Genomic DNA, 24024 nt, shown 5'->3' with positions numbered 1-24024 from the left:
CAAAATCAATCATCAGACTGCAAGGAACAGAATGACTATTGATTAATGAGGTGAGACAACCCCTTTAAAGCCTGCGCAAGGTCAAGACGAAAGGCTACCGGGTTAATAATGGCAGAGATCTTATACGGACCAATAAACCTTGGGCCCAACTTCCAAGAAGGTACTGTCAACTTAATGTTTCTTGTGGACAGCCACACAGAATCACCCACTCTCATGTCCGGACCACTCATACGTCAGCCATTCGTTTATACTTCTTGCCCATCTTTTTCAGATTATTTAGAATTTTCCACCAAATAGATGACAAAGAAGAGGAAAATCTTTCCTTTTCAGGTATACCAGAAGTCTCAGAAACAGAAAATGTGCCAAACTGCGGATGGAACCCATATGCCCCAAAAAACGGCGACTTATCAGTGGACTCCTGCCTAAGATTATTTATGGCGAACTCAGCCAAAGACAAAGAAGAAGACCACTCCTGATTCTCTGAGACAAAACATCTCAGATAAGTCTCCAGATTCTGGTTAGTGCGCTCAGTCTGTCCATTTGACTGAGGGTGAAAGGCCAAAAAGAAGGACAATTGTACTCCCAAGCGAGTGCAGAATGCCTTCCAGAATCTGGAAACAAACTGAGTCCCCCTATCAGACACCACATCTGAGGGAATACCATGTAGTTTCACGATGTTGTCAACAAACACTTGTGCGAGAGTTTTAGCATTAGGTAGCCCTGGTAATGCTATAAAGTGCAACATCTTACTGAAGCAATCAACAACCACTAGAATCACTGAGGAATTCGGCAAATCTGTGATAAAGTTCATGGACAAATGAGTCCAAGGTCTGGATGGGATGGACAACGGAAGTAGAGATCCTGAAGGCCAAGTATGTGTCACGTTAGCACGTGCACAGGTACTACAGGCTGACACATTGCCCTTCACACATTTACGCAACCCCGGCCACCAGAATTTACGAGAGATGAGATCGACCGTGGATCTGCTCTCAGGGTGTCCTGTAAGAATTGTACTGTGATGTTCCTCGAACACCTTGTGCCGTAGTTCAGAAGGGACAAACAACTTCCCTGGAGGGCAAGAATCCAGTGCATCTCCCTGGGCCTCCAACACCTCAGCCTCAAGGTCGGGATATAGGGCAGAAATTACTACCCCTTCAGACAAGATAGGACCAGGATCTTCCGAATTACCCCCCCCCCCCCCAGGAAAGCTACGCGACAAAGCATCCGCCTTGACGTTCTTAATCCCAGGGCGATAGGTGACAATTAAATTAAATCTGGTAAAAAACAACGACCATCTGGCCTGCCTAGGGTTCAGACATTTAGCTGACTCCAGGTAAGCCAGATTCTTGTGATAGGTAATTACCGTAATAGGATGAATTGCTCCCTCCAACCAATGACGCCATTCCTCAAAAGCCAAATTAATGGCCAGCAATTCTCTATTGCCTATGTCATAATTTCTTTCTGCAGCCGAGAGTTTCTTAGAGAAGAATGCTTATGGGCGCCATTTACTAGGTGAAGGACTCTGCGACAAAACTGCTCCCACCCCTACCTCAGATGCGTCAACTTCCACAATAAATGGCTGTGACAGATCCGGCTGCACCAGTATAGGAGCAGAAGCAAAACATTCCTTTACTGCTGAATAGGCTTGTAATGCTGCATCAGATCAAACTGAGACATCCGATCCTTTCCTAGTCATGTCATTAAAGGTTTAACCACAGTCGAGTAGTTCAAAATTAATTTACGGTAGTAGTTGGTGAACCCCAAAACTGGCATAAGCGTCTTCAGATTTTCGGGTCCATCCCAGTCCAACACCACATGGACATTTTCAGAATCCATACGAAAACCTGAAGATGAGAGTAGGTAACCCAGGAATTGTACTTCCGGAACTGCAAATACACACTTCTCCATCTTAGCATACAACTTATTCTCTCTAAGGATCTGTAAAACCTGTCTCACGTGATCCTGAAGAGTTTCCATGTCTTGAGAATAAATTTGAATATCATGCAGATACACCACAACAACCCTGCCCACCAGATGATGAAAGATGTAATTGATGAAATTTTGAAAAACCGCAGGGGCATTGCTTAACCCAAAAGGCATGACCATATTTTCAAAATGACCCTCAGAGGTATTAAAGGCCATCTTCCATTCATCCCTCTCCTTGACCCTTACCATATTATATGCCCCCCTCAAATCCAGCGTAGAGAACACCTTGGCACTGACAATGTGATTGAACAAATCTAGGATCAAAGGAAGGGGGTAAGGGTCACGGACAGTGATACGATTAAACGAAATCCAGACATGGCCTAAGAGTTACGTCCTTTTTCTTAACAAAGAAAAACCCTGCAGCCACTGGGGATTTGGAGGGTCTAATATGTCCCTTAGCCAAACTGCCGGTGATATACTCTTGCATGGCTGCTCTTTCGGGTTCAGAAAGATCATACAACCGAGATTTGGGCAATTTAGCTCTGGGAATAAGGTTGATGGGGCAATCATACTCACGATGTGGGGGTAACTCCTGGTCTCCACTTTCAGAGAATACATCAGCAAAATCAGAAATAAACGAAGGTAGAAAGTGACGTGCTAAGACAGTTGTCTATGCAATAATCACTCCAATAAAGAATCTGTCTCGCTTGCCAATCGATGGTAGGATTATGTTTACTTAACAATGATAACCCTAGCACCAACGGAGCAGGCAGACCCTCCAGCACAAAACACAATATGGATTCTTGATGAAAATCACCCACTTTTAAATGGCTGTCCTGTACAATTTGTGATAAACATTTTTGAGTGAGTGGAGCGGAATCAATTGCAAACACCGAAATATTTTTGTCTAATGCACTTGCTGTCAAACTATGCATATGAACAAAGTGACCATAAACTAGGTTAACCCCTGCCCCACTGTCAATAAACACCTCAATTTCCACAGTTTTGGAGTCTAGCACTACCTCGGCAGACAGGAGAAATCAGGTACTACCGGTAAATGACAAAAGTTAATTCTCAGATTCCTCACCCACACCACCAAGAGTGAGATGAGGATTAAACACATTTTTTGTTTTTCCTTGACGCTGAACATAAGGAAATAAGTTAACAAAATGTTCCCTTTTTCCACAGAAAAAGCAGAGTCCCTTCTGATGCCTAAAGTTCTTATCCCCAGGTCCAGGAATAGTTACCCCAACTGCATAGGTTCGTCACTGGGCATGAACTCAAGGGTCTCTCCCCCCAAAGTGTCAGAAGAGGCCGCCACCTTATATGATTTTAAGTCCTGAGACTGAGGAACTTTAGATCTTTCCCTCAGGCGTATATCAAGACGTACAGCAAGGGAAATAGACGCCTCCAATGACTCGGATATTCATGAAAGAGTCATCTTGGGTTCAGGGCAGGCCTGGTTCCCGCTGTCGGAACCAGCCACCTGTGGTCTCTGGATCTGTGAGACGGTCGTGCGGAGGTCAGCTACCTCCAAAGACAGCCCCTGGAGATGTCCGACCAGTGCAGAAATAGGATCCATTGCTGCACTGATACGAACAAAATGGCGGTTTTTAGGCGGTTGATAATGTCACGAATAGTGGGGAGGGGAGGAACACCAGAATACCAACAGAAGGGAAAAGACAAAGAGCTAGTCCTCAAGGCAAGGTAGAGGGAAATGGACACCTCCTAAGAAACTTTTAAACCTAGCCCTGACTCCTGTCATTATGTATAGACCCTGAAGGTGGGAAGATACATACACCGTAACGTAAACCCTAGGAGCCCTAAACATGCCCTAAGGTAGTGACAGGGAATGAGACAACTGGTTCCTTCCCAGGTGAATGAACCAGTGTCTCCCTGAGGCCTAGTAACAACCTCACAAGGGAAAAACCAAATACAAAGAGCAGTACAACTTGTCTTATAGAAAATGGATGAGCGGGAACACAGGAAGGTCCACACACCAACTCTTCCAAATCCAAGTAGAGAATATCAACTGCATGGATTAAAGTGTGAGATCAAAATAAATGGGGAACGCAGTAATGACCACCAGCTGCACCTGACAAGAGGTGTGGTCATTACCAAATAACAACACTGAGAATCAAGAGACTGTCAGTTAACTCCACATGCAGCCAGTCTCCTAGATCTTCTAACCTCTGACACGGGAGGTACCGTGACAGTGAGAAGCGCACGTTGATCCCTTCAGTGTAGCGGGCGTACAGCCCTGGGAATCTAAAGATATCACATGCCTGTTATTGCTGAACTTCACTTGTCCTTCAAAGATGTTGGACGCGGACCAACTAGGGTCAGATAACTACTTAGCATGGAGGAACCTTGTTGGTTATCCGAATGAACCACACAAATCACTCCACCAACTCGACCCAAATTCATCGTAGCTTATACATTCTTTTAGCGCAAAAAATAATAAAAGTTTTTATTGTAATTGTTTATGGTAGGAACTATGCTGGTTTACCAGATAATCGCTCCACTATCTGGACCCAAATTCATCATTCCTAGCTACCACATTCTGTTATGGAAATTTTATTCGGTGTCACTCTGACAGCCACAACAAATTGAAAACAAATTCTACATCACTGCGCAGTGCAACGAAATTTTAGCCCATGTGGATCCCTCTATAAAGTCCAGGATCCCTCCATACTATGAGCCCAATGGTATTTTGCTTTCAAAAGGTATTACGGTTAATATCAGATGGGCCGAACATGGCGGATGGATCAGATACGGCAGCAGGATTATTGCCATTACGGAAAGAAGGCTGAAAATTAGTAGCTGCCATATAATATGTTAGCCAAACAGGGGATGTTGCTGTTATGGTGTAACGGCATCTGAAGGGATAAAAGTCCACAACTGCCATTATCGCAGGTCACGGACATTAGTGCCCGGTGTCTGCTCTTTAGAACAGCAGACATCCGGCCACCATGGCTCCCTCTGCATGTACCATTTTTAAATGCCCAGAGGTTATAAAGAGTTAACTTTCAAGCCTTCACACTGAGAGGCCTGGGTATACCTGATTTATAGTGTCTTTCGTGACAAATTTATTAGTAAATAGAATTTCTTTTCGAAGTTTGGCGAATCGGCTGAATCAAATTTTTCAAAACTTTGCTCACTTCTATTCCTTTCCATAAGACGGCTGCTGACGGAGAGTCTTGTGACCAGACACATCACTCAGCTTCCCCGACTCAAACACACTGCCCCTGCACTAAGCCTGCAACAGTGCAAGTGAAACTGGCAGATACAGTGCGTTTAGATTGAAATATACCTTATGAAATATAGAAAATGGCGCAGAATATCAACAAAAGCTATATTAGTAAGTGCCGTATAGTCATCTGACAAACACATTGGGTAACAGTAACCAGAAAGTGGACAACACCTTTAAAGGGTCAATAGTAGATGTAGGATCCACGGAGTTTGTCAGAAAAAGGGAGGGAGCCCCTGTGTCAGCCCACTGGCACGTCCTGACAACTGCAGGGAAGATGATGTAATTTTGTTGCCTGGTAACTAACAAATATTATGTGGGAATTTCCAAGTTTTTTACGACACAAAGTAGGAAAGTCTTAAAGGAAGTCACATGACTTTAAAGATTTGACAGGCTCATTCACCCAGTGGACCTCTCAATGAGATACACACTCTTACTATCTGCTTCCAGCATGAGGCCAACCATGTTCCTCCTTCTACTACTACTCCTAACCTGTGCTGCAGCAGGTGAGATCCGCATACTGTATATAGTTATAGTTATTTGGGCAGTTATTTCCATCAGTTATTATGAGCCAAAAACCGTAGTGAAGCCTCCACAGAAATAATAGTTTTAGCTTACAATAACTGATCAAACAACTGAAGTGTGAACTCAGCCTTAGTGTGCAACTCTATCCCTGGCTAAAGCCTCATGCTCTCAAACTTCTGTGACTAACAACATTCAGACACAATAATAGATGTCATTGGTTTCGCTTCGAAAAGGGAAATTGTAACTACAGGGAACCAGGTTACTTTTAGTTTTTGTTCCTTAATTAACTGTCATGACCTGTAATTATTTGATGTAAGACTTATTGATTAATTCTTGTCATACAGTCATCCAAAGAAAAGCGAACTAATATGGCGGCTGTACAGTGTTGAGGGTTCATGGCTTCTGTATGTGGGTCAGGTGTGCTTCCAGGGATCTGTGTGTAATCTATGGAACCTCTCTACTATATATGTGACTCATCTTAATTGCAAAATGTTCTTTCTGTATAAGCTTTGTCTCTAAGATCTGTTATATTAGCGTTAGAATAAATGTCAGGGGACCGCCATGGGGTCCAACATTACCCCTGTGTTAATAAAAGCCAATATCACCAAACTCATTCCTCTATATCACAACATGGCCTGATAAAACATGTCATGAGGGGGGGTGAAATTGCAGCAGATGAGGTTTATATTTATTTACATTACTACAATATCACCAAATACTGTGAAGATAAGTAACTAAATGTCAGCCATGTATGCCGTGCATAACTCATGCTGTCCTCATTGTCTAGAAGATTGTAAGCTCGTTTTGGGCAGTCCTCTATTTGCTTTGTATATTTTCTTTACATTCTTTGCCTTTTCTTGTTTATATTGTATTAGAGATTGCATTTGCAACTTGACTGCTATGTAAGGCACAGTGCTGCACAATATGGTGGTGATATATGAATAAAGGATAATCATCTCAGTTATCTGCCTTCAAGAATGGCCTACTGCTGTACAGAGGTCTTCTCAGCTATTATACTATAAGTCTCAGAATGTCAGAATTCCTTGGATGCACCAAATCACTACAAGTTATCCACAAATAAAATGTCTGCGCCTTATTGTTAGAGTATGAAGAAGAGAAAATGATGATGCCTGAGGGGTGTGATGTTATGAGTGACGTTGGCCTAATGAGTCACTCATTCCTCTACATCACAACATAGCCTGATACAACACAACATTAAGGGTTGTGAAATCTCAGCAGATGACGTTTATGTTAATTTACATTACTAAGGCTGTTTCATCAGACCTTTCATCACCCCCTCACTGACTGCTTCCAAGATGAAGACCTCCGTGTTCCTGCCTGTACTATTACTCAGTAATGTTGTTGCTGCAGGTGAGAATAATGCACTGTATGTAGTCCTGCATGTATGGGGAATTAAATGCACCTATAAAGTGTGTGGAAACTACTGTGCTGTGAGCTCACTGGACAAATCCTCATGATATCTACATTCTGTTCCAAGAATATACATGTGGATTTCAGGTTCTGATGGGAAACGTTAGCCACAGTGAACTATGTTGGCTTCCCTTTTATTACTGTACTGTGTGTATGGCTTGGGTGAGGTCTGAAAGATATATGTCTAGTATATAGAATCCTGCTTTGGTATCTGTGACTCATATTAAGTGCAAAAGATTTTTACTGTATACTTTTTGTCTCCTCACTGTAACCTCATAAAAAGGGCAGTGTAACATGTAGCCATTGTTATATTCTGTATTCAATGTCTCACAGTTTACTCAATGTTAACCAAAGATGATTCCCCAACCAGGCAACATCTCTACTGAACATATAAAAATCCCCTCCTACCCGTCTGTATTCAATGTCTCCACTATGTGTAAACTAATTAGCCTTATTCCAAATATCTCCACCCCACTCAGTGACTTACCTTCTTCATCCTCCCAGGGTCATTCTACTGTATCATTGTGTATGATACCAGTCCTACATTAAACTGATATTAGGCCATCACAAATAACAGACTCCATTATATTGTATACAATTCCAGATGACGTCATTGGCAGTATCAGTGGTGACTTCTCCGTCTGATATCGATGTAGATTGCCCTCCTCTGAGAGACAGAAATCCACCTCCGTAGTGCCAAATACTGGAGGTACTTGCTGTATTGTCAGTGTCCATCAGATTTACAGAACTTGCAGGAGACCTTCCTTCAGACAGTTGCCCCTTATCAACACAAAAGAAGGTTGGTCATCTGGATAGGAAGCCTCTGATATAGGTCTCAGTGGGTGCTGAGTGTCCCACGGCTGGTGTAAGGAGAAGGACAGGCAATTATTTCAAGGAAAAGGGATATGCAGATTAGCTCTCCTCCAAAAGAAAGAAAGCTGTCTCTGTAGGTGCCACCTAGTGGAAGTAGCTGATGAGGGGCAAGAAGCCTGAAACAGCTGTCTGCAGACGGGTCACTTTTCCTGTTAGAGAAGGCCTTAGTTTGCTAATATCCTTAGTCATGTTGTCAATGACTGTAAGGCAGCTACCCCCTTAGAAGAGAGCAAATCTGCATATAATTTTTCCCGGGACGCATTGCCTGTCATATACAAATCCCGGGGCCAGTTCTGATGCTCTCCACATAGAGAAAAAGCACAAAAGCACCCCCCCCCCCCAGCCCTCTTCTGAAATCCTTGAAGCGATCTCAACAATCCGATATGATTTGAAAGAAGGACTTCTGTGGGATTTCTGTGTCTGAGGATTTCTTCCATGAGAGCAGGGGTGTAGCTATAGGGGTGCAGAGGTAGCAGTCGCTACCGGGCCCAGGAGCCTGAGGGGCCCAAAGACCTTTGTGCCGCACAAGATGCCACCGATATTATAGAAAGTGCATGCTGGTCAAGTTACACCTCTGGCTGGAGGGAAGGGGTTAGGTCAAGAATTTGGCATGGGGGGGGGGGGTGGCGTTTCAATTTTTGCCTCAGACAGCACAAAGGCTATGTGCTTGCCTGCCCTTGGCCATAACGCACTGACGGAAAGGGGGCCCAAGGTGAGCTTTTGCCCCAGGGCCCATGAGTGTTTAGCTACACCCCTGCATGAGAGGATATGATTCTCCCTAAACTGGAGACAATCTGTAGGATCTCATTATCATACCAGGGCTTCCATCCAGATGAAAATGTAGAAGATCAGGAATAATGTGAGATGTGAGATTATTATGGACTTTGTCCTTAAAATTCCATAAATTCCATAAAAACACAAGACGGTTTCTGAGGAATTTCCTGTTGGACTTTGTAGCTTCTGAGAAGAAGATTGTCTCCGGGGTGTCAGGAGCCACCGTCCTGTATGATCTCAGTTGGTCTAAGATCCCAAAGGTTCAGTTCTGGTTCTGTCCATGAGCAGCTCTCTTTCTAGTTGTGTCTTTTTGCCCGAGCTCAGTCTCCTCGGTGTGGAATGTTCTAGGCGTACACTCCTCGCCTGTACTTTTATAGTGTCTGTGCCTCGCCCTTCTGTGAAGTCTTATCCTCCTGACGTATGTGTAAAGTCCCAACAGCTCAAAAGAGAAAATGCAACCAAGACTCTGTCCTCTGAAAGCTACAGAAACTGTTCACACCCCGATATTTCCAGTATTGGTAATGGAGGAACCATTCCTGACACCTGAACTCTGGAGCAGCAGACTCAGAGTATAAAAAAAAAAAAAACTTAAATACTTCAGAGCTGCATTCACAATGACAGTGTTATTGTACATATACATTATGTCACATACAAAGCTGCATTCACTATTCTGCTGTTATATTGTGCCTTATACTCAGGTGACATCCGGAGCTGTATTCACAGTTCTGCTGTTATATTGTGCCTTATACTCAGGTGACATCCGGAGCTGTATTCACAGTTCTGCTGTTATATTGTGCCTTATACTCAGGTGACATCTGGAGCTGCATTTACAGTTCTAGTTCCCCCCCAGCAGTCTGGACGCCTCGAGACACGTGAAGTTGCATCATGTCACATCCAGAGCTGCACTTAGTGCTGATGTAAACAGCAACCTGAGATAATTATATCCTGCACCGGCACATCCCCAGCAAACACCCCTGACAGTAATCTGGACCTTCCCTTAGCATCAAATGAAGCCCATCACATGTATTTACCGTACCATACAAAGGCTACCCCTCCCCTGAACTTGTCCTGCTTACACAGCGGAGAAATTTTTACAATGTATCAGTGTAAGAAAGATCTGTCAGCAGGGAGATTGCTACAATGTATCAGTGTAAATAATAGCTGTTTGCAGGGAGATTGTTACAATGTATCAGTGTAAGGCCCCATTCACACATACGCAATTTCGTTCTGAATTTTGCGGAACGGAATTGAGGACCCATCCATTTCTATGGGGCCGCATGATGTGCGGCCCGGCTCCGGAAATGCGGATCCTGATCCCGAAAAAAATAGAACATATCCTATTCTTGTTCGCAATAGCGGACAAGAATAGGCATATTCTATTAGTGCCAGCGATGTGCGGTCCGCAAAACACACACAGATGTGTGAATGGACCTTAAGGAAGAGCTGTCAACCTGGAATTACCCACACTAGTACACTGTAACAAGCTCCTCAGCTGTGTAGAAGACCTAAGAAGAGAGCCAAGTGCCTAACAGTGGAAATCCGTCCTTCAGCCTAGAGGGGATCTCAGAGAGGTGCAGCCCCTGTAATTCCTCCAGAGGTGAGGCTGGAAAACCCCGGTAGTACCTGAGGGTACAGTAGGTAGAAGCGAAGGAGCTGCATTACCTGCCAGAGGTTAGGACAGGACAGTCTGGCCCGAAGCCTTGTAACAGTGATAAAGGTCAACCAATATTAACCGGACAGAATGATATCAAAACATCGGACCCCCAAGGAGTCATAATAAGCTTTATTGTAAATATATATATAAACAGTAGATACATGTATTATAAAACAGGCAGCACAAGGCGGGACACCCAGATGAGGAGCAGGACCCAAGGAGAGGCCGGGAGGTCAGTGCACGAAAATACAGGGAAAAAGAATACTAGCTGAAAGAGCAAACCTCCGAGCCTCATGGCAGCAACGCCCCAAACAAAGTGCAAAGGAGGCGATTGTGGAGACTGAGGTTAAGATGGAAGGAACACAATTAAACATACCCTGAATGGTGCAAAGATCTCTCGGCCGACTCCTGACCCAACGCCGTTTCATCAGTAGATCTGGCTTCTTCCGGGGAAATGATTATTTATTTTTTTTCCTTACAAAGTCTCCTATTCCACTAACTTGTGACAAAAAATAAACTTTACATGAACTCGCCATGCCCCTCACGGAATACCTTGGGATGTCTTCTTTCCAAAATGGGGTCACTTGTGGGGTATTTATACTGCCTTGCAGGGGCGGACACAGACAGCAGAGGACCCCTGTGCAAAGTATGTACCTGGGCCCCCCCCAAAAAAAACACCCATACAGATATAAATATATACGTGCAAAATAAAATAAAATCTTGATAATATGGGTCAATATGTTTATATATTTCTTTCCTACTAGGTCACGCCTCTAACTCCTCCCAAGGCCAGCACATAGTAGTAACGCCCACACTATGCCCCCTTCACAGCACTTATGCCCAGATATGTGCCCCCTTCACAGTAGTTATATCCAGATATGTGCCCCCTTCACAGCACTTATGCCCAGATATGTGCCCCTCACAGCACTTATGCCCAGATATGTGCCCTTCACAGTAGTTATATCCAGATATGTGCCCCTCACAGCACTTATGCCCAGATATGTGCCCCCTTTCACAGTAGTTATGCCCAGATATGTGCCCCTCACAGTAGCTATGCCCAGATATGTGCCCCTCACAGTAGCTATGCCCAGATATGTGCCCCCTCACAGTAGTTATACCCAGATATGTGCCCCTCACAGTAGCTATGCCCAGATATAAGCCCCTCACAGTAGCTATGCCAGATATGTGCCCCTCACAGTAGTTATACCAGATATGTGCCCCTCACAGTAGCTATGCCCAGATATGTGCCCCTCACAGTAGTTATACCAGATATGTGCCCCTCACAGTAGTTATACCAGATATGTGCCCCTCACAGTAGTTATGCCCAGATATGTGCCCCTCACAGTAGTTATGCCAGATATGTGCCCCTCACAGTAGTTATACCAGATATGTGCCCCCTTTCACAATAGTTATATCCAGATATGTGCCCCTCACAGTAGTTATGCCCAGATATGTGCCCCTCACAGTAGTTATGCCCAGATATGTGCCCCTCACAGTAGCTATGCCAGATATGTGCCCCTCACAGTAGTTATACCAGATATGTGCCCCTTCACAGTACTTATACCAGATATGTGCCCCTCACAGTACTTATACCAGATATGTGCCCCTCACAGTACTTATACCAGATATGTGCCCCTCACAGCACTTATACCAGATATGTGCCCCTCACAGTACTTATATCCAGATATGTGCCCCTCACAGTAGCTATGCCCAGATATGTGCCCCCTTCACAGTACTTATATCCAGATATGTGCCCCTCACAGTACTTATATCCAGATATGTGCCCCTCACAGTACTTATATCCAGATATGTGCCCCTCACAGTAGCTATGCCCAGATATGTGCCCCCTTCACAGTACTTATATCCAGATATGTGCCCCCTATGGGTGGAAATGCGTAGACGGGGAAGGGGAGGGGCCGACAACGCTGGTCTTAATAAATGACCCCCTGAGTGTCTGAGCAACACTTTTAACCAATTTACACGACACAAACCATATGCATTTTGTGATCTGCAAATCACGGATGACGTCCATGTGCCATCTGCCTTTTCTTTGCAGACCCATTAACGAGCCTGCATGTTGGGGACCAGTATAGGACATGTCACATTTTCTATCCTTTGGGGAACAGACATAAGGATGCAGAAAACAAATGACTTCTAGGTGCTTTCCATATCCGTATGTCCGTTATGCACAGAACAGAAAATGTGACACGTCCTCTACTTCTCTACAAAATGCGGACTGCAGACACATTTAAGTCAATGGGTCTGCAAAAATATGCGGATCGTTCATGGACCACATCCATATCTTGCCGATCCACGGACCGCAAAATACATGAGTGTGGGCCAGGGCCAGTCACAGGAGGGCCAGAGGGGGACAAGGGTGAGGGGTGGAGTAAAAAAAATAACATACCAAGTGTCAAGTTCAGTGTCTGGCAGGGACAGTGGGCACAGGGGCCACCTCCAGTCCTCACTCACTTTCTCCTGAGTTGCTGGTTTGCTGCAGGCCTCACACATTAAGCACCAACTCTGAGGTGCTGAACAGCTAGGAGAGGACCTGATGTGGGCGGAGTTACCGATGGGGGCTACCACCATCACTAGATGGGGGTGGAGCTACCGTCATCACTAGATGGGGGTGGAGCTACCGCCATCACTAGATGGGGTGGAGCTACCACCCTCCCTAAACAGGGGCGGAGCTACGGACACAGTAAAGTGGCTCAGCAGCACAGGCCTGCCACAGGCGGCAGGGCGATCACAGATACAGCTCAGGCCCTGCTGCTCAGAGCTGTGGGCGGCACAGCACGTCTTTAGACTCAAGACAGTGAGCCGCAGATTGCCAGGGGGGCCCTTCTACATGCTGGATGGAGTTATGAATGGTGAAGCTGGGAGCGGGCGGCTCTCTGCTTCACCATTAGAATAATCAGCTGTCTGTGCGTCCTGTGGAGGGTCCCCTCCCCCGCTGGGCCCCTGTGCAGCTGAACCGGCTGCACAGGCGTTATGTCCGCCCCTGCTGCCTTGGAATTTAGGGTCCCTAAAGCGTGAGAAGTAGTTTGGAATCCAAATGCGTAAAAATGCCCTGTGAAATCCTAAAGGTACTCATTGGAATTTGGGCCCCTTTGTGCACCTAGGCTGCAAAAAAGTGTCACACATCTGGTATCGCCGTACTCAGGAGAAGAAGGGCAATGTGTTTTGGGGTGTATTTTTACATATACCCAGGATTTCACAGGGCATTTTTACGCATTTGGATTCCAAACTACTTCTCACACATTAGGGCCCCTAAAATGCCAGGGCAGTATAAATACCCCACAAGTGACCCCATTTTGGAAAGAAGACACACCAAGGTATTCTGTGAGGGGCATGGCAAATTCATGTAAAAAAAAAAAATTTGTCACAAGTTAGTGGAATATGAGACTTTGTAAGAAAAAAAAAAATATATAATAATAATAATTTTCCGCTAACTTGTGCCAAAAAAAAAAAATCTTCTATGAACTCGCCATGCCCCTCACGGAATACCTTGGGGTGTCTTATTTCCAAAATGGAGTCACTTGTGGGGTATTTATACTGCCCTGGCATTTTAGGGGCCTTAAAGCGTGAGATGTATTGGGTCTTTAGACCAATAGGACTGCAATACATTTTTTTTAGTTAGACCCATGCTGAGGATAAGGCCCAAAAATATTTTAAATTCGAAAACTGTGACTGGTTTCCACCGGAAAGGCTGGGTTATATACAGTGTGGCGTAGCGGTTGGTTTCTGCCACAACTAAGTCATAGAGATCTGCGGTGAAGAACAGCTAAAAAAATCTCAAGGGCTGATCCTAAATGAGCCGTTTCCACGCGAACTCCAGACTGGGCGGTGAAAGGGGGCAATACGGGTGCGGCGGAAGCAGGGGAGTGCCAATTTGGGTTTTCCAGCACCTCTGGGAGACTAAGGGCTCTACGGGCCTGTGAACGCGGTGGCTGCGACGGGGGAGTTACTGCACGTGCCACCGTACCAGCTTGAACTGCCCTTCTGGTGCTCACCACTTCACCAGGGAATAGGGCAGTGCTGGTAGAAGGTCCAGGGTGTGCTGCACTGCTGGTGTATGCCGCACCATAAACAAGATCAGCGCTAGCACCACTCTGCTGCAAATGAGGCTCATCACGCGGGGTATGCAGAACACTGACATGGGATCGGGTACGCCTGACCGTAGCAGGGACCTCAACCTCGTCATCTTCACTAGCGGTTAGAGTGCCACTGCTGTCTACAGGTTCATATTCTGAACCACTGGATTCAGCGGGTGAGGCGTCCCCATCGCTTTCATCCATCAGGGCCAGAATCCTGTAGGCCTCTTCAGCGGAATACCCCTTTGACATTTTGGGCTAACTAAATTTAGGGGGTATTCCTCTGAGACTACCCAGGAAAAACAGCACAACTGCCTAGTAAAAAGGAGTGCTTGCGAAGTAAAGCTGCGATCGCTAATAAAGATCCAGAAAGCTCAGAAGTGATCTTTATAGCGGCGCAGCGATTTTACTGTGTTTTTGCAGTGATCAGAAAAAAACATTTCTGTCACTGCGGTGGGGCGGACTGAACGCAAGTGTGCGCACAAGATCAGGCCTGATCGGGGCGAACACTGCGTTTTTTGTAGAACCTAAGGTGACCCTAATGTACTGATATAGATCTGATTGCGATCAGTCTTGATCACTTACAGATACTATATAGTACTAGTGCTGATTAGCGACAGCGATGACGCTAATCAGCGACTAATCAGTGACCGTGGTGCGGTGGGCTGGACGCTAACTGCCTGGCGGTGATAAGGGACCCTTACAGGGGGGTGATCAATGACAGGGGGGTGATCAGGGAGTCTAATATGGGGTGATCAGGGGTTAATAAGGGGTTAATAAGTGACAGGGGGGGGTGTAGTGTAGTGGTGTTTGGTGCTACATATTACAGAGCTGCCTGTGTCCTCTGGTGGTCGATCCAAGCAAAAGGGACCACCAGAGGAGCAGGTAGCAGGTACATCAGACGCTGTTTATAAAATAGCGTCTGACATACCCATTTCATTGGTTATTTTAAAAATCTACAGCCTGCCAGCCAATGATCGCGGCCGGCAGGCTGTAGTTCAACTTGTTTACTGCGCGATCCTGTGAGCACGCGTTCACAGGAAATCTCATGTCTCACGCGATGACGCCAATAGGCATCGCTGAGACCTGAGCGTGCCGCCGCACTGACGCCTATCGGCGTTACAGTGGCGGCAAGCGTTAATAATCTTAATAAAAGTTATATTTTAGCGACAGCTATCCCAATAGTTTAAACGTCTACTCCTGTTGGTCGCCTACTTTTGATAAAACTATTTAGTGAACTTTCAGACTCAACCATAGACTACCACAACAGGCTCTCTGCGCCAGGCTGTCCTTCCTGTGTTCAGTATCTCCTAAAAAAAATAATATTGTAGTATATTATAGTTTTGCGTGTTAAAGTTTTTGTGACCTCATTATTTTTATTCTTCTGTAAATTCCTCCAGGGAATGCTGAGATCCTGAAATACGCAGCTGTTGGGTCATCATTCACTTTTCCACCTGTAAATATTTCTCCTGGATTTCTATATGATTTAAAAACGAGAGACAGCCAAACACTTATAGCCACCTATCATGACTCTGAGAATGTGAGGCCACTGTATAAACACCGGGCTAGCTTCTCAAAAAATGGGACTGACCTGAGGCTTGTTCTGAGACAACTGACCAAAGAAGACAGCAAGACGTATGAGCAAGTGGTGAACATGAAGGTTGTGGCTCAGATACATCTCAATGTGATTGGTGAGTCCTGCTATTGACGACCAGTACTTCACGTTTCCTTCATCTCCTACCATTCCTTCTTTGGAAAGAATACTCCAAAGTCCAAAGACCAGGATAAAACTGATAGAAGTCCCTGTAGTGTGCACCTTGCTTGGATAGTGGTCATGTAGTATATGTGTGGACATTGAAGTAGTTGTTGATGTGATTTTGTCATTTTAACAATCTACCTTTTTGGAGAAGAAAATGTTGAAATATCTGTGTTTAGGTTACACTAGAAATTTTATTCTGCAACCGGTTTTGCATTTGTAAACCTGGTTGGGGAGTGCAAGGAACTCTCCATCCTCCACCCCATCCAGGAATAGACTTTTCTGGTTGCTTCCTTAGGTCAGGGTCCATGGAATACTCAGTAATTGGTGGTGTATACAATGCACAGGACATTAGGCAGACAGGTGGTATAGAGTGGAAATAGGGGTCTGATCAGAAATGAGCACAACTGAGCCTTCAAAGTCAGAAAACACAATCAGGATTAGTAAGTTCAGAGGTAGGGTTAGAACATATTCGGGGGAAACTATCAATAGAGTTTCTCCAGGAAACCGATCTGTGGAAATGTGACATTTTTGACGATTTTCAGCAGCTTTTCTGCGCAGACAGGCAGAGATTATACAAATTTGTTGGATCTTACGCTAGAGCAGTTTGGACTAAGCCTGGCTACTTTAGCAATATTTGTGCTAGCGATTGTTAGTCCATCATGAGGTTTTCATCGATCAGTGTGAAGACTTTTTAAAGGAACGCCGATCAACCTCTTGTTAATCAGCGCACATTATGACTCCACATGTCCCTTTAAGTACAGTATGTCCTGACATGGTCACCGGACACTGTTGGAGCTGTAGACTGACAGTACCACATTGAAGGGGAGAGTTGTGAGGAGCAGGAGCAAAGTGCTGGGCCAAAGGGTGTAAACCATGAAGCTAGAGAGGACAGATGTGAGAGTTTTTGTTGAGGGTTTACTGGGAAGAAGACAATGCATGAAGAAACGTGTCATCTCCATCTATGGGTCTAGTACAGGAGCTTTTTCTGACTATACAACTTCATCTTTCTACAGAACCAGTGACTAAGCCAACCCTCCGGAAAGTGAATGTAACCATAGATGGCAGCCAATGTCATGTCCTCCTAGAGTGCAGCGCCCAGGGAGCAGATCTACTCAATGTGAGATTTCATAAAAATGGAGAAGAGATCACTGGGAACATCACCAGGATGGGCAATTCCAGCTTCTTGATTATTGACCCCTTGGATCCATGGTCTCCTGGGACCTACACCTGTGAAGCATGGAACCCTGTAGGAAATGAGACGTCTCCAGAGATTCTATTACCATCTACTGGTAAGTCAAAGGTCACTAAAGTACTAACTTTGGGTTCTTTTCACATCTTGGGGCATTGGATTCTCACATAATGAAGTGAATGGGACGCTGTGTCTGTACCTGGTTTCAATTCTTCTCATCTAGGATTCAGTCCTAGGTCCACCAAGGAAGGACGTGGTTTATAACCTCCACTAGTCACAATGCCTGAGGATATACCTTGCTGTGTTGGGACCACTAATAGTAATAGGTAACCCATGATGATGTCTGTTTCTCTTTCAGACAATGATAAGTGCAAGAATGCAATATCAAACCCTCCAAACTGGAGTGTCATCAGTATCATCATGGGTGTCATGGGTGTCATTGGTGTCGTCATCATTATTGCTTTCTTCATAGTTTCCAGGAAACGTAAGTAGACCTTTCCTGTCAGATGCTTTATTGGAAAGCATTGTCTGTTTGCACGTTTACAACTAAATTATATTAAACTGAGAAAAACTGACTGTAGAACAGATTGGCCATAGACATGACTGGACTGGGATTTAGCACCTAGACTTAGAGCCCTGTTCAGAACATCCTGACTTTGGCCCACGTGGGTGGCCCACCGTGTAACCTAGAAGAGAGGCCCATCAGAGAATTGTCAACTTGAGGTTTTAAGTCATTCACATTCCACTACATGTAATAAAATAAGTTTCCAATCTGAGGTTATGGCCAAAAAACAGAACATAGACGAAACCTGCGCTAGATTATTTGTCATCGGCCACCTGCATAGACGAATGCCCCTGTCAGACGTCCGCATGTAGCAGAGCTGTGTCTAAAGGGCCCATATCGAAACACAGGGGGTCCAAACAACGTCACCTATGTAAGGCTACATGAATGCACACTATCAGGTTTTTCGGCCATTTAGCACCCGTCTTGCATCTATCTATTAAAATGGATACATTTCACTAGGTCTTCAGTTAAAAGAGTATATATTATGCCCCTCTATAGTGCTCCCAGTATAAATAACGGACCCCTTTGTGCCCCCAGTATATAACTGGCCATTAATGGCCCTCAGCAATTATTATAGCCCCCAAGTTATGCCCCGGTATAGATATTAGTGACCAGTTGTGTCCCATACATATATAATGTCTCTGACTCCCCCCCGTACTAGTTCCAACATAAAGAAAAACAAATAAGATACTCACCTAACCCATGTGCAGGTGATGGGACACTCGCTCCTCCCTGGAAGCAGCAGGACCTGACCCTCCCAGCGTGATCATGTGACCTCATCAGGTTCTGCTGCCTCCAGTGAAGACCCATTGAGTGCAAATGGATGAGGGTTTTTTTTTGTTTTTATTTTAACCCCTGAAAGGCCCTTTTTTCATTAGTGTTCCCTTTTTTAATGGCTGTTAGATGGGCGCACTCCAGTCTAAACAGCTGTCTAAAACCGCCCCATTGATATCATTGGGGTTCATCTGACATTTCCTATTTTTGACGGCACCTTTATAAAAATGGCCATGTGAATAGCTCCATAGACTCCATAGAAACTTTGGTTCTAAATACAGCTGTTTGGCGGCCGCTACAAAGTGCCGTGGGCATATAGCCTAAAGCATGTAAAGGAGGTATTGGAGAATAGGTCCCTAATACAGCATCGGATGGAGCATCTCTAGGTGGTACTACTGTACTGTTTGGACTTGTAATAAGGCGGCCTCGTCAGGACTGCTAACCATGAGAAGCCGGTACAGCGATCTCATGTCTCTCGTGTGACATGGGAAGATAATAGTTGTGGGCATTGTACAAACACAATAAGGGCTCATACACAAAGCTGCCATATAGCTCCATGTGCTGCCATACAGGATCCATCGCCGTGCACGGAGATATTCTCCACATTTTCTTCTACTGGATTGCTATGGAATCCATATGTTATAGTATGAAGTTGCAGACATGCTGTAGTACAGTGGACACCACATGCTCCTCAATGGAAGCCCTATTATGGCAATTTAGAAAGTAGAGCCCTAATACAGCCTCCTAAGGGAGGTCATGGTCTCCACGTGGCCTCCTCAGCTCATCCTTAGCTTATCCTGACTGTTTCCACTTTAGGAGCATCATCTATTTAAAGGGGTTCTCCGGGAATTAGGAAAATGAAAATACTCAAATATTACTTTATTATAAATATATTCCCAAATACCTTTCATTAGTTATAATGGCTTGTTTTGTCTGGGGAGCAATCATTAGGAGAAATAAAATGGGCGCTGTCCTATTAGTGCACATAAATCCTGTCCTAATCACACAGGAGGACAAGTTACTTCAGAGCAGTGAGCTAAAGAGCTGCCTCATCTTCTTCTATGATCCTGAAAACAGTTTAATATGATCTTCAGCTAAATCTCTGTAGAAATGGAGTTCATGAGGAGGCATGAAGTACAGAGAGGAGGGTGGGGGTGATGAGCAGCAGCTCTTACATGGAGTCTCCATCACCACAGTCAGTCTGTCACGGCGGACGTGCACAGTTTAACAGATAACACACCAACCAGGCTCTGGACAAGAGACAGGGGAAGGGTCACCTCCTAGTTTATCCCTGACCTCTTTCCCTGCAATGCTCAGCCCACAGACAAACCTTGAAGGTAGATTTGCTGTGTCCTCCAGCCTATACTAACAGAACCCTGAACTCCCTGAGATGGTGAAGTGGGGAGAAAGGAGCAGCCTGCTCGCACAGAACCTGGATGGGTAAGATGACATAAACAACCAAACGAAATGACACTTATCTGCTGAGAGCAGGAACAAACAGCCAACCTTCCCTCCAAACATCCCAGACCATATTGAACAGTATAATCCGCTCAGAGCACTTAGCTGGAGACCATTTAAAATAATGACTCCACCCAGTGCACCTGATGCGAGGCGGATCCAGCACAGCATCAAAACAAATACTAGACTCGTGCTGCAATTCTGGCTGACCTCCGCACATCGTCAGAGTGGGGCATGACAGTACCCCCCCCCCTTCTACGGGTGACCTCCGGACACCCTGGACCAATCTTATCCGGATGGGACCTATGAAAGGCCCTCACCAGACGGCTGGCGTTGACATCTGACGCCGGAACCCACATCCTCTCCTCAGGACCGTATCCCCTCCAGTGAACCAGGTACTGGAGGGAACCCCGCAGAACTCTCGAGTCGAGAATCCTGGAGATCTCGAACTCCAAGTTTCCCTCGACTAGAACAGGAGGAGGAGGCAGAGTGGGGCATGACAGTACCCCCCCTTCTACGGGTGACCTCCGGACACCCTGGACCAATCTTATCCGGATGGGACCTATGAAAGGCCCTCACCAGACGGCTGGCGTTGACATCTGACGCCGGAACCCACATCCTCTCCTCAGGACCGTATCCCCTCCAGTGAACCAGGTACTGGAGGGAACCCCGCAGAACTCTCGAGTCGAGAATCCTGGAGATCTCGAACTCCAAGTTTCCCTCGACTAGAACAGGAGGAGGAGGCACTGGCGATGGTACCACCGGTTTAACATATTTTTTTAGTAAAGACTTGTGGAAGACATCGTGGATCCTCCAAGTCTGCGGCAGATCAAGTCGAAATGCCACAGGATTGATCACAGCAGAAATCTTATACGGACCAACAAATCTTGGACCCAGTTTCCAAGATGGCAATCTCAACTTGATATTCCTAGTGGACAACCAAACCAAATCACCCACACACAGGTCCGGACCAGTCACACGTCTCCTGTCAGCCATTCGTTTATACCTCTCACCCATCCTCTCCAAATTCCCTTGAATCCCGCGCCAGATAGAGGATAAGGCCGAAGAGAATCTCTCCTCCTCTGGCATCCCGGAGGAACCAGACCCAGAAAAGGTACCAAACTGAGGATGGAAACCATATGCGCCAAAAAATGGCGACTTACCCGTGGACTCCTGCCTACGGTTATTCAATGCAAATTCTGCTAAGGGCAAGAATGAGGACCAGTCCTCCTGATTCTCAGCCACAAAGCACCTCAAGTAGGTCTCCAGATTTTGATTGGTACGCTCCGTCTGACCATTCGACTGTGGATGAAAAGCCGACGAGAAAGAAAGTTGAATGCCAAGTCGAGAGCAGAACGCCCTCCAAAACCTGGAGACAAACTGCGTGCCCCTATCAGAGACAACATCCGAAGGAATACTGTGCAATTTAACAATATTATCGCAAGAGTCTTAGCGTTAGGCAGACTTGTTAGTGGTATAAAGTGAGCCATTTTACTGAAACGATCGACTACCACCAAAATCACTGTTCTCCCGGAGGAACTCGGCAGGTCCGTAATAAAGTCCATGGACAAATGTGTCCAAGGACGAGATGGATTAGACAATGGAAGAAGTGAACCAGGCGGTCGAGTATGAGCAACCTTAGACCGAGCACAGGTTTCACAAGCTGTCACGTAATTCTCAATACTCTTACGCAAACCTCGCCACCAGAACCTCCGGGACACCAGATCACAGGTGGACTTACCACTAGGATGTCCAGCGAGAACAGTATCGTGATGTTCCTTGAACACCTTGTATCGTAGGCCCTCAGGAACAAACAACCTCCCTGGGGGACACGAACCAGGAGCCCCCTCCTGAGCTCCCAACACCTCCATCTCCAATTCAGGGTACAGAGCGGAGACCACCACTCCATCCGCCAAAATCGGCGCTGGATCTTCTGAATCACCTCCCCCAGGGAAGCTGCGAGACAAGGCATCTGCCTTGACGTTCTTGACCCCTGGGCGAAAGGTAACCACGAAATTGAACCTGGTAAAAAACAATGACCATCTGGCCTGTCTAGGGTTCAGACGCTTGGCAGATTGCAGGTAAGCCAAATTCTTATGGTCTGTATACACAGTAACGGGGTGAGAAGCCCCCTCTAACCAGTGACGCCATTCTTCAAAGGCCAACTTGATCGCCAACAACTCCCTATCTCCAACATCATAATTCCTCTCGGCGACCGAGAGCTTCCTGGAGAAGAAGGCACACGGGACCCACTTGCCAGGAGAAGGACCCTGCGAAAGCACCGCCCCAACCCCCACCTCTGATGCATCAACCTCGACCACGAATGGCTGAGATACATCCGGCTGCACCAGAATGGGAGCAGACGCAAAACTCTCCTTTATAGCCGAAAAGGCCTGCAATGCCTCATCCGACCAGACAGAGACATCAGCGCCCTTCTTGGTCATATCAGTAAGAGGTTTGACTAGCGTGGAATAATTCAAAATAAATTTTCTATAATAATTCGTAAACCCCAAAAATCGCATCAAAGCTTTCTGATTCTCCGGTCGGTCCCACTCCAGAACCGCCCAGACCTTTTCGGGGTCCATACGAAAACCAGAATCAGAAAGCATGTATCCCAAAAATGGAAGCTCTTGCACCGCAATCAAACATTTCTCCAATTTGGCGTATAACTTATTCTCCCGAAGGATCGTCAAAACCTGTCTCACATGATCCTGATGGGTCTTCAGATCAGGAGAATAAATTAAAATGTCATCTAAGTAGACTACTACGAACCTCCCCACCAAATGATGAAAAATATCATTGACGAATTGCTGAAATACCGCTGGCGCATTCGTCAACCCAAAAGGCATTACCAGGTTCTCAAAATGACCCTCGTGCGTATTGAAGGCCGTTTTCCACTCATCCCCCTCCTTGATCCTGATCAGATTGTATGCTCCTCTTAAATCCAACTTGGAGAACACCTTGGCTCCAACAATCTGATCAAAAAGATCAGAGATCAAAGGCAGGGGATATGGATCCAGGACTGTACTACGATTCAGCTCCCGGAAATCCAAACACGGTCTCAGTGATCCATCTTTCTTCTTCACGAAGAACAAACCTACAGCCACTGGAGACTTAGATGGTCTAATATGACCCTTTGCCAAACTCTCGGCGACATACTTTCGCATGACCTCTCTCTCGGGTTGAGAGAGGTTGTAGAGCCGAGACTTAGGCAACTTAGCCCCCGGAATGAGATTCACAGGACAATCATAGTCACGATGAGGGGGCAATTCCTGAGCCCCACCCTCCGAAAACACGTCCGAAAAATCTGAGAAATACTGAGCCAAGGCCGTAACGGACACTTCAGAAATAGGTGTGACAAGACATTTATCCGAACAAAACTTGCTCCAACCAATGATTTGTCTCGCCTGCCAGTCTATAATTGGGTTATGTTTAGACAACCATGGCAACCCTAAAACTATTGGAGCTGGCAAATCCTTCATGACGAAACAGGAAATAATCTCAGCATGTGAATCACCCACCCTTAAATGAATATCATGAACAACGTGAGTAAGGCTCCCTTGAGAAAGAGGGGAAGAATCAATGGCAAAAAACACGAATCTCGTTCTCTAACGTGCAAATACTTAGTCCCAAACCCTCAAGAAACAGAAAGTCAATAAAATTTATCCCAGCACTACAATCAAGAAAAACATCAACAAACACATTTCTAGACTCTAGCGCCACCACATAAACACTGAGAAATGGCGGTCACA

At 45.6% G+C, this 24024-nt stretch overlaps 2 protein-coding genes across 3 annotated transcripts in view; one reads left to right on the top strand and one right to left on the bottom strand.

The window, feature by feature from the left end:
* Positions 1-24024, bottom strand: part of LOC120986745 (carcinoembryonic antigen-related cell adhesion molecule 7-like) — a 986637-nt gene that overhangs the window by 429298 nt on the left and 533315 nt on the right. The window lies entirely within an intron of this gene.
* On the top strand, positions 4524-18071 carry LOC120986746 (carcinoembryonic antigen-related cell adhesion molecule 21-like). 2 transcript variants are annotated; one of them, XM_040415459.1, is made up of 5 exons: positions 4524-5711; positions 5829-7072; positions 15928-16218; positions 17300-17575; positions 17834-18071. In XM_040415459.1, exons 2-5 carry the CDS (start codon positions 7018-7020, stop codon positions 17965-17967), a joined length of 756 nt encoding a protein of 251 aa, XP_040271393.1. In that variant the 5' UTR covers positions 4524-5711; positions 5829-7017; the 3' UTR covers positions 17968-18071. The 2 variants fall into 2 exon arrangements, with proteins under 2 accessions (XP_040271393.1, XP_040271392.1); XM_040415458.1 differs by lacking the exon at positions 5829-7072 and having other exon boundaries at positions 4524-5682.

Source organism: Bufo bufo, chromosome 1 (assembly GCF_905171765.1).
Source record: "Bufo bufo chromosome 1, aBufBuf1.1, whole genome shotgun sequence".
NCBI lineage: Eukaryota > Metazoa > Chordata > Amphibia > Anura > Bufonidae > Bufo > Bufo bufo.
Note: the sequence above shows the minus strand (reverse complement) of the source record. Positions and strands in the feature narration are given on the sequence as shown.